This window comes from Meleagris gallopavo, chromosome 1 (genome assembly GCF_000146605.3).
Source record: "Meleagris gallopavo isolate NT-WF06-2002-E0010 breed Aviagen turkey brand Nicholas breeding stock chromosome 1, Turkey_5.1, whole genome shotgun sequence".
Taxonomy (NCBI): Eukaryota; Metazoa; Chordata; class Aves; order Galliformes; family Phasianidae; genus Meleagris; species Meleagris gallopavo.
In genome coordinates, this window is record NC_015011.2 from 64,532,103 (window position 1) to 64,544,238 (window position 12,136).

The 12,136-nt window shown below is 36.6% G+C and overlaps 1 protein-coding gene across 1 annotated transcript in view; it reads left to right on the top strand.

Annotated features, from left to right (window-relative positions):
- The window catches only part of DGKI (diacylglycerol kinase iota), a gene marked incomplete at its 5' end in the record, with an annotated part of 65,708 nt that overhangs the window by 14,077 nt on the left and 39,495 nt on the right, over positions 1 to 12,136 (top strand). Inside the window, one exon of the mRNA XM_019611633.1 lies at positions 495 to 694. Coding sequence (XP_019467178.1) covers positions 495 to 694 — 200 coding nt within the window. The remainder of the gene's footprint in view (positions 1 to 494; positions 695 to 12,136) is intronic.

Sequence of the window (12,136 nt, forward strand, 5' to 3'; positions counted from 1 at the left end):
GATTTCTGTAATTCACATTAAGGACTATATTCTGTTCAGGAAGGGGTAATCACCTTTCTGTCTCTCAGAATGTGTTATTAGGGTTGATATTTAAAAGGCGAAAAAAAATTGCATTATAGTTAGTGTAAAACAAACCAACAAAATGTATCGAAACCTTTAAGAAGAAACACAGGCATTAGAGCATGTGTGTATATACATATTTTGTGTTTGTGTGTAAAATATACTTGACATATAGAAATTGATGAGACATGATGCATATGATCAGGTAAGTGTCCTATTTCATCTGCTTGTTGCCTACCAGTTTTCTTTGTGAAACGTTAAGTCCTGCTTTTCAATTTTTGAATGAAAGTACATCCACTGTCCTTGATGTGAATGCCTTACACACGTGATGCTGACTAATACTCATTGTTGGCATTTCTTATTTTTTAAATTGTCTGAAATGTCTGTTTTGAGATGTATTTCTCCTTCCCTTTTAACTTTTTTTTTCCCCCAAGGCTGCTCTCCAAGTGGGTGGTCATGGAGAGAGGTTGCATCAGTGCCGTGAGGTGACGCTTTTAACGTACAAGTCTATCCCCATGCAAGTGGATGGTGAACCTTGTCGGTTGGCTCCCTCACTCATTCGGATCTCCCTAAGGAACCAAGCCAACATGGTGCAGAAGAGCAAGAGGAGAACATCCATGCCTTTGTTGAATGAGTGAGTTGGATGCATGCATGTCCTAATGCCAGGAGGCCTGTCTGAGTCAGTCATGGAATTTGCATGTATTGAACTTGCAGTGCATTAAAAAAAAAAAAAAAAAAAGAATTCACATATCCTGAACTTTCTTCCTACTGTACTGTAATTAATTTCCTGGCTTTCTTTTGTTCTTTTACCTTCTGGATTCCCTGCTGCCTTGCTTTTTAGGAAGGCTTGTATCTTTTAGTTATTTATTTAGAGAGGTATGTGAAGGCTCAGTGTTGTGCCTCTTGGCTTATGTTGGCTCTGCTCATATATGGTATTAGCCCTTAAAGTTCTTATGATTTTTTTTCTGAACTTTATCAGCCTGATTTTTAGTCTCCATCGAAGACTCTAATAAACTGCCAAACCAAGAACTACTCAGGACATCTTGTAGTTTCAACTGTGGGAACACGCTGCCTTGGACTCCTAAAGGAGAGGAGTCTGGAGGCATGGAAGGGGATATTTGTACTTTGTAGGGAATCATTCTCCAGTACAGAAACCCAAATTAGAAAGCGCAGTTGGAATTAGCTGAAACTATAATTCTTCCTCTAGTTTCTGTGCTCAGTGGAAGGAGATTGCATTACTGAAGATTGGATTGGTGGATTAGAGAAACAGTGATTAGAGAAAAGATAGGGGAATATAGTCAGAGAAGGAAAATTCATAGCATAAGATGGAGCTAGTACAAGTAGTGGAAAGGATGAACAGAGAAAAGCAAAAATAACAGGAAATGGGGAACATGCAAGGAAAACAACACAGAAATAACTTTCTTTTTCATAGTTAAGCCTTATTTTTAAGTATCAAGCAACATTTTAATTTTAATCTAAGAAAATGCTCATGAAATAAAATAATTCAGGTTATTTTTGTTGAGCTGTAATCCTCATGTAGAAGGTCTTTATTTTTGCTAAGACGAAACATAGTAAGTGCCTTTGCTGTTTCCAAGTATTCAAGTGATGCAAAACAATCTATCTGCTACACAGACAGATACTGGCCTAAAAGCTTGAAGTTATCAAGTTATCATAATTCATTCAAGCATCCATGCAGTGAAGATTTCACTTTTCTGGGGAGCTGAGTTTGGGGATTTTGCTGTTCTAGCTGTTATGGTGACAGGAAATAAGTGAAGCAGTGTTTTTGAAGAGAGGTAATGTCTTGCATTAGACTAATATAGTTGGAAAAGTCAGCAAGGTCTCAGGCACACAGCTCTTCAGGTATTTTAAAGATTGTTTGCGTTTTCAGTCTTTGTCATGCAGTGAAAGGTATTGCTTCTCTTCAACCTTTGTCTTCAGCCCTTTAAAGTGTCATGTCATCTTCTGTTTGTCGATCTGTTCATGTAATCAAAACCTCCTTGGTAACTTTCACCATCTGCCTATTCAGTTTAGCACATGGTGTTCTCTTTCAGAGACTAATGCTTTAAGCTTCAGTAGAGGCACATATCTGTAATGTACAATTGCTGTTTGTCAGGAAAATGCATTAGGCATACTCATTGCTCTTGAGTAGTGAAGACTAGCAGGATATTGCCTGTATGCAGTGACGCCTGATTTCATTCAGCCACCTCAGCTCCTTCATTTCTGAAATCTGGAATTCGGTAGAGAACAAACCTGAGGTATCTCTTCCTGTGCTGATGGGAGCTAATGCAAATGTTTATATTTTGCTTTTTAAAAGAAAATTCCTGATATTTTGACCTGCTAATTTGATTTTATAAGCAGCATCGCTACGCTTGGTTTTTGATATTCAAATTTGAACCGTAGTAGAGAAATGCAGAGTCATAATGATGTCAGTAGTGAAGACGATATTCTTTCTGGTTTAACCTCATTTGAACATGCTGTGATGTGCTTTGATGCTATCTGAGTCTTCTTATTTGATCAAGATATGTTGCACATCTGTGTTTTAGAAAAATACAGATGATCTGGTAACTACTATAGTTCAACCTCATGGGTTGGAAATAATGTGTATGTATCTATATATGTGTGAATGTGCATTTCTAACAAGTGTCAAAAGGGAATGAGAGAGGAGTTGAATATTCTATTGTGACAAAAAGTAAATGGAATGATAAAGGTTAAACTCCAGGAGGCATTTAATATTTTATGAAGTTAATTCAGTATGATGCAGATTTGTAGTATTTCACAAGAGAAAGGTTTTAATTAAAGGTGTATCTACACTTCTTTACTCTCAGTCCATTGAAATCTTCCAGAAATTCTTATATTTTAAATATATATATGTATATATATATGCACTATATATATATATACATACATTTCTTCTTAAGATTGTCATCTGAATGTTAGATGTTTGAGGTTGGTGAGTAGGTCTGGTGCTATCTCTGCAATTGTTGGAGAACTGTTCCTGAGCAACTTGCAAGAAAAGTGCTTTTAAAATTATCTTCTGTCACAGTAATTCAGAACTGCTGTTATTGCCAGCCTTGATGTGTTGATAGGAGAACAGTGGGAATGTTCTTTGAAATTTTATCTAATCCAATGTAAGAAGTGGAAAACTATTTTATTTTTTAGAAATTTTACACTGTGTTTCTGCTTTCTTATCCTATTCTTATTTGTTCTGGGAGTTTTGAAGAGAGAGGATTTAGAAAGGGTATTGAGCTTGTTGATTGCTTTGTGGGTGCCTTTTAATTTCTGGGGAATAATGGTATTTCAAATTGAAGAATCCATATTTAGTGCAGATGAGAGGCAACAGAAACTCCAAACTTCTGTCACTTGTGAGCTCGAAGGCTTTAGAAAAATGATTCTTTTCTGACTGTCAGAGTTGCCCATCTTCCTGATTGTAGTCGTTCTCCTTCAAAACATGTAGATAATTCTAGAGAGGACACTTGTATATGGGGAAAAAATGAGTTAGAGCTTGTTTGTTTGACCTGTTTTTTTTTTCCTCTCTCTTTTCCCATTATTGTGTTTTTAGTACCTTATAATTGCACAGAGATTGCCTTATGTTTCTACACAAAACTTCAAGGTTGAAATTCCTTCCTGCTGAGGGTTTTTTATGTCTTAATTTGCCTTTCTCAAGGTGTAGGGGAAAGTTGAACGGCACTTTAGAAAAGGTAGAAGTTCTTAGTCTTTTAAAATAATTAAATGAAACATTGACCATGGAATCAAATTAAGGAAAAGATCTTTTACTGTGGAGTTACTTGAATTGAAGGAGCATCACTTTCCTGTAGTAAGCTATCAGGGAACAAGTCAACATGCTGTGCCAAACTTTGTCTGAACTGAGGAAACCACTGGCAAATGTATTTAGTTAACTAATTTTTTCTTTAATTGTTGAATCACCTATAAAGAAATAGTGATTTTCTCAGTATATTAAGAATAATACAGTAAGAATGCTTCTTCTAGTTTGTTTCTAATGGAAATTGTTAAAAGGCAGGCATAATCTCTTCCTCATCCTACAGTGCATTACGTCTACAATAGAGATAAGTAACAAACCAGTAAAGTGTTTCAATCCAGAAGCAATTTTCAAAGTCCAAGGAATATTAAGAATGAGGTGATACTGTTGACATTTAGTTGTGGATTGAAACAAGGCAGATAGTTGGACTGTGGAAAAAAAGGCAGATTTATTTGGTTGTTTCTCCCCATTGGCTGCAAAATGTACCAGTGAAAGCAAATTTTTCTGCAGTGACATTAGCAGACCCTTCCCCTTTCCCTTTTCCTTCCCTACCCTCTCACTTCTTCCCCTCCTTCACTTCGTAAATTATATTCCTAATTTCCTTCTCTTTAAAGATTTGGCAGCTAAATTCCAATTCTTGAATCTCCTTTTTTTGATCATGGTTAATATGTGAAAGAGAGAACATGAGAACTTGACCAAGCCAAGAATGTAGTCCTGTGGTATAAAAGCAAAATATTTCTGGAATTAAAAGTGAAACTGTGGCATGATTTTCCAGGAGTAATTTTCTGATTAGAAACTACAATTCAACATACCACTCAGTAGGTTTTAGTTAATGATCGCTGTACAAACCCCAAAAGATGGCTTTTAGTTTGAGTTCAGGAAGAATGGAAGAAACGGTCTTCGTGATACAAAAAAAAGAAGAGGGAAGAGTTTATAGATAAAAAAATGTTGCATTCACTTGAAGGAAACAAAGGGATTATTTAAATAAAAATACTAAGAGTTGGTCTTGGGAGACTATAAAAAATACATGTTTCCCTATAGTACATGAAAGAGGGAAGGAGACAGCAATTTTTCATTGTGGATACAAAATCTCTAGTAAGGGTATTTTTCTTTCTTAAAATTAACTGAAGTTTGACCAAACTTTGCAGACAATTCTATCCATTCAGATTTTGACTTTATTTGGAGACAATTGCATTTATTCAGATCTTGGCTTTGATGTTTGTTTGCATTTCTGAACCTGCTTCCAAAGTCTGCTGCCTTGAATTTTTCAGTGCCTGTGGAACACATATCCTGGGGCTCCCAGTCTTTGTATAGCTGTTTACCTAGCTTGTCATTTGTCCTCCTCGCTCTTGTTTTTAGAAAGCTTTGAAGTGTCATGTAGAAATATTGTTCTCCATTTGCATGTCTTCTGTTGCTCTTGGCTTCTTAGTGTGACCTTGGAGCTCTGCATGTATTTTCATTCAACTTTCATGTTGACGCATTCCTTTTGTTTCTGTTTAAATGTTGTATGTCTCTCTTTCTTCTCTTCCACTTTCTTCCCAATCTTTTTTTCTCTCTTTCTCTCTCTCTCTCTTTCTCTCTCTCCCCCCTCTCCCCTGCTTTTTTCCTTGTCTGTCCATACTGTGTGCTGCCTTTCTCTTGGCCACTCATTTCCCACTGCCTATAGTATCCATAAAGTGCAGTCTGCTGACCTGAGGAGAGTCTCAGCTCCCCCCGATTCCTTCACTGTGTGAGTATCTGGCTTTTTTCTACCTTTAAGGTTCTGTACTTTTCTGCTGTTCCCCTATGTGTTTTTCAACCAGGAGACAAGACAATAAAACAGTAAAATCCAGTTACAAAAGAGTGACAGGATGCCAGGTGTGGGGCAGCGATTTCACCTGTAAATATGTCAACACACAGTACATAAGCTGGATGACCAGGGCAGGTCTGGTGATTCTGACCATGTTAAACCAAGAGTACAATTTGACATACAAGTCCTTAGGACCACCCCCGAAAACAGTCTAGATGAGAGGCTTTTTTCCTTATGCTTAAAGAAAAAAAAAAATCACATTATGAACAAACTCAGTCATAAAGCATCTCCAAATAAAAATGATCAAAACAGAAAACTAGTGCCCCAAAGGAGTGGCATGGTATTGGCTGCAGCTGCATTCAAGATGGAGGGGCCCCAGCATGGTATTAATTTGATTGCCAGTAACTCTCATCTAGTAACTTGCTTAGATAGTAGCTACATTATCCAAGAGACTAATTTTTTTAAATCTGATTGTTGTGAACAGATTTATACTTATGAGAGAGAAGCAGCAATATATTTATTGATATAAAGCAGTGATTTAACACAGATTAATTGTAAGGGTGACTTAAGAAGATTTTCATCCAGGAAGTGCTCCCACTAAATCATGAGTGGATGCCTTGACTTACTAAATTCCTTGAATTAAAAATGTAATGAGCCTAGTCTCAGACCTGGTCAATAGTTTATGACTAAAGAATTATACGTGCACAGTCAATCTAATTTATAAACAAAGCTTAGCAAACCATTAGTCAGTACTGAGGATCTCTTGGTGTCAAGGGATCTCTGAAGCAGGTGTAACCTTAAGAAGTGTCCCTACTCAAGGAGATATCCTGTCGTGCAACTTACTGTCTTGCAGCAGTGTTCAGTGGGCTCTTGGGCTGCTCACTTCTTTTGGGGTAAGATGATTGATTCATAGTTATATTTGCATACTGATTGCAGATGGTAGCTTCCTCCAATTTTGGCATCAGTTGGACATTCTTCCAAATTTGACTTGATTCGGACATTGACCAGCACTGCGGATACATTGCTCAAATTAGCTCTTGAGTATTATTCTGTAATGCTTTCCATGATTCCACATTGAGCTGGATGCAGCCATCATGATCAGTCGTATCCATCATGACTGCCACAGATGGTTAACTGCTTAAGTCAGATGCAGCCATCACGATCACTGCTAGCAGTTATCAAGTGAGTAGGGTCATGGAAAATAAGGGCCAGGTTAAAAGTGGGAAGCATACAGTTGCAGTGGTGAATTAGCCACTTTAAAACACTTGTAAGACTGTATGTGAGTATCTTCTATTTCATCCCCTTTATGGAAATGTGATATTATGAAAAATTATACGTCCATAATTAAGAAGTAAAATGAAATTAACAGCTTAATGTATCAACTCAAGAAATATAGTTTGGCTTCAAAAGTATTTTTTGACTGTTTGGTCCAAAAAATGCCCCAAAATGTTTTGCTTTGTGTTGGCATTCCTCTTGTCTTGCTTTACTGGTCTTTTCAAACAGGATTATTAAAGTAATGAATTGAAGATGCATGACCAAAAATAGCAAATTCCAGAGCTAATAGTCCAGATATTCAGAGCAGAAACATGATTTCAAGCATGATTCTTATTTCATGATATAAGAAAATCAATGGTATGTGTAAAAACAAAACCAACCAATGCTTTTCTGTTCTGAAAATAGAGCACTTGTAATAGACAAAATATAAATGTTCAACAAGCCAAAGATTTTGAGGAAAAATTGATTGAATGCTTATAAAAAGAGAAATTTTCATCAGTACCTGAGGGTTCTGATAGATAACCAGTTAACCATGAGCCAGTAACATGTCCTCCTGGTGAAGAAAGCTAATAGTATCCTGAGCTGTGGTTAGGAGGAGTATTGGTAAAGAGATGTGAACCTTTTCATCTGCTCAGCACTGGTGCCACATCTTGAGTGCTGGCTTCAGACCTGGCCTCCTCAGTCCAAGGGACATGGAACTGCTGGAGAGAATCCAACTAAGGCTGATGAAGGTACTTAAGGGACACTGAAACCTTGAGGAAAGATGGAGAGCTGGGACTCATCAGGCTGAAGAAGGGAAACCTTGAGGGTGGAGATTTGTGATGATGTAAAGATGTGAAGAAAATGAAACCAGGCTCTTTTCAGTGGTATCTAGTGAGATGACAAGAGACAGCGGGTCCAAACTGAAACTTAGGAGATACCTGAACATATAGGGAAGTGTGAACATAAGGGAGAGTGTTTGTACTGTGGTGGTGACTGGACTCTGGCATAAGCTGCCATTCACTTAAGGTGCTCAAAAGCTGTTGGATATGCCCCTGGGCTAGTGCCTCTGATTGTCCCTCACTGAACAAAAAAAGATGGACAAGATGACTTCCAGTGGTCCCTTCCAGCCTTAATCATTATGTGATTCCATCAAATTTCAGAAAGCTGCAAGTTCCTCCTTGTTATTTTGCAAATAAGGAAAGATTTCCAAATCAGTGTGCCTTCCCCTTGTATCATATTTGCTGTACTCTGCTGTGGAACAAAAAGTAATTCAAAAAACTTCTCTCATATTGATTTAGTATCCTAAGCAAGCCTCTGCAAAACCTTTGAGATAAGTTTTATTGCTTACACAGAACATTAAGTAAGCCATGGGTCTGGGACAGGGAGAATTGTCTCCAAGTTGAGGGATATCCCTTGGAAGATGACCTCCAAGTTTTGATAAAGTTTTTCTGAATACCTCATTTGATAACAATTGTCAGAATAAAGCAGAGGGAGAGATTCATGAGTCCCAAACTAATTTATAAGTCAAAGATATTCTGTATCTTAACATCTGTAAAAATAGATTAAACATGCTGCTACACTGTGGCTGCCAATTAATGTGTCTGGCAAATTAAAATAAGAACCCATGAGGTATTAGGTAAATTTGATTTGGGTTGTGATGGCTTTGAGATTCAAATGTTCCTTTTTTTATTGAGCAGTATATGAGCCCGAGATACATTTTGTACTGAACAGCATGGAATATTCTTCGGTGTCCCAGTGATAGATACAGCTTGTGTTAGATAAATTCCACATTTTCTACAGCAGTGTATGCATGGGGATCTGGGGCAGCCAAAATCATTTGGCACATATGGTCTTTGTTGCAGAGACAGTGAAACTATAGTGTGATCTGTTTCAGACGTTTGCAGAGGGGCACATAAGAAAATACAAGTGTTGCATTTTTAATCAAGTCCCTTTCAAAAGAAAGGGAGACTTCCATTTTCCAGCTGTGTTTATTAGAAATAAGAAGGATGTGCGTATGATTGTACATTTGCTTTTTTTTTTTGATTGCAAAACCTTTGTAAATGGAAATACAAATATTGCCTTACCTGTAAAGGGATTCAACTCTTCAGTAGAGTTGACAGAGTGATGATCACAGCAGGATGCACACATAGTATCTGTATGAATGGCATACAGGCTATATGAATAGCAAAAGGGTAAAAGGAAAAGATTTTTGCATTTAGAGATCCTGATGTTTTGTGTTTTGGGTTGAATGTGAGAATTGTCTGACAGAGGGAATGAGGCAAAAGGGGAGAATGTGTTACAGAGCAAGCTATTTTCCAAATGCATAAATAAGAATGAAAGTGTTTGTATACATCTTCCATTTTTTCTGTTAAATAAATTATTAGAAATTGAGTTTCCTGTTTGGCAGGTGAGCTCCTTTACTGGGATAGTTGCTGTCAGAGAATCCACAGTGCTTGGGAATGCAAAACATGAGAGCTTGCCTGGTGATAGAGAAGGAAAATGAAGGCCAGAATTCTCTCTGGCACTTGGACTTGTATTTTAAGTGTATGGGTGGGCCCAGCTTTTATACAGCAAAACACTTGTGCTCTTTTACAAGGTAAAAAAAAAAGACTGAAAGGTTTAGCACCACTGGGTTAACCTGACCTATCTGGGGTATAATTCAACAACAGAAGGGAAAAAACAACTACAGTGTTTCTGCAGTGGAGCTTGTGGGTGTGCTTGTTAAGTGTCCATCAGAAGAAAGTGGATTATTTTAGTCTATTGAAGAAGTACTTATGTTTTAAGCAGATAAAAGCTATCAAAAGCACACTTATTTTTAATGTATAATTTGCAAGATTTTCCAATGAGATTTCAAAAGTAAGAGATCTTTTTCTCCTCTGGTTGCTGTTTTCCATTTTCCAATTGTTTTAAACACTGGAACATTCAATTAGTTTTGCATGTTTATTTCTTCACTAGGAGATAGATAATTCATTAATCTGTCACTGCAAACATGCCTCAAGAGGAGTGTGATGTTCTCTAAAGTTTTATTTTTGCAAAGGAGGGGCAGGAGGAGATTTTAGCTTCCTATGCTCTTTGCCTTATCATATTAAAATCTGTATGTGAGTAGTTTGATGAGGAATGTATTCTGGAAGACCTATCAGAAATTTGTCACTGGGTCCCCTAGAATTGTTGGACCATTTATATCATCATCATCATTATTTCCTTCCTCCATGCAGACACAAAGAATAAGAAATGGATCACAGAGTTTATAAATAATTGATGCGGAGATTGAGGCATATATAATTTAAAAGTTTATCTTTGCAGTATTATCAGCCTGGTGGCATAGCAGTGCTACCTGCCTGCTATGCAGCAGCACCAAGAGCAAGACCCAGAATTCCTCTGCCTGTGTTCTCTTTCCTGAGAAAAGAGCATGTTCTTTAAGAAAAACAGCTGTGCTCCAAGTTGGCTGACATTGTCTTGCCAGTTGCTTCATGATCTATTGGGGTGAGAGGAAAAAAATCACAGTTATGGGAAAAGCTGAGTGGTTTTTCTTGTTGAATGGAAGTAGATGAGGTTCTGTTGGTAATCTCAGAATTAGGTATGTGCTACTACTTCTGTGAGTTTGAACCATAAGTGCTGGAAAAGGTTGTGTTGATTTTATTTATTTATTTATTTTCTACAGCTAAGATGTAGGAAGGAAACAAATGCATATTTTTTTCCTCAGTAAGCAGTTTTCAGCAAGGATGGGGTGGTTGTGTGTGCATGTTGAAAATGAGTTCACCTTATGAACAGTTTATTCAGGATGATGTTGACTTTCTAAGACCTATTCCTATACAAAGACTGGTTCCATGGGATGAATATCTTCTCACAGAGGGGTAGGTTTTTAAACAAACAACAGGCTATTTTTCTTATGACTGTCTATGGGTTTTAAGAATTTCCAAAAAGCATGCCATTTTCCTTAAAATGAGAATTATTCAGTATTTATGTCTTCTATATTCTTGTGGAAAAGTGAAATCATATTTGTTTAATAGAACTAATAGTATTTTCTTTTACTTTACAGATATTTTTCAACCTAAAAAAATGAATGAAAATAATTATTGATTACTGAAATTATATACTTTTTGATGAGGGTGAATTAAAATAATTCTGAGGGGACTTCATAACATCTTTCATGGCTTGTTCTGCAAGGCTCATTTAGATTGCTATTCACACTAATCAAAAGTCTGTCATATAAAATTCAAAATAGTAAAATAGTTTACCTATGCTCCTGATTTGAGGAGATTGATATTTAGACTTGTGTTTAACTGAAACCATTATAGCTATTCAACAAGAATGAGCAGAATGTTTCAGTTGACCTAACTCTGTGTTAACGATCCCATGGCAATATGACCTTTAGGATGTAATTCTGTGAATTGACCTGTGTGGAGAACGAGGTTCTCCATTAGGTTATTTAAGAAGCAATGGAATTCATTCATCTGTACTTGAAATTAATTTTCATTGACTATGTAATACTCTATTTTGAAGAATAATAGGTGCAAAAATATTTAAATATGTTAGATTGATTTACAATGCTGCTGTCTGTGATGATTTATTTATGAATTTTCTTGTGCTCGATCTGGAATGCTTTTCTTCCCATCCTTACAGTTGGGCAAGTTGTTTTATACAATGTTTAGAAACGTCCATTTCTATTAATACAGACAGCATTAACATCTGTTTTCAGTGATATTCACCATGGTATTTATTTTCACATAGACATGATTGTGTCCTTGAGCATTGTGGTTTCTGAATATGCTCAGTATGTCTAAACTAGAGGAATAGCACAATTTGTCTAACAGTAAGGATTCCTATATATAGTCTGTGTTGATTACAAGAATATTGATATCAGAATTGTGCAGCTCAACTGCAGTTAATAGAACTCTGCGTGCAAAGCATGAGTTATGTGAGTGAATGAGCTATTCAGTTGGTTCATAAAGACAGTATTCCACCATGTTGAATGCCAGTCTGATATCATAAGGAGTGAATATTCAGCTATGTGAATTTTTAGAGCCGAAGCTATTTTGCATAGGTCATGAAATTCAGTTGGACAGTATGATGTCAGAGAGCAACCATATTCTGAGTGAAGAGTATTTGCAAATTATTATGACCAAAACCTCAGATTTCAGTCACTGAATAAATATTTTTTCTTGTGTGTATATTTATGCATATATATGCATGTACATACTTGTATTTGAGTTGTAACCACATTACTTGTGACTAGACCTAAAAAGATAAAATCTCTACCACTTTGAAAAGGC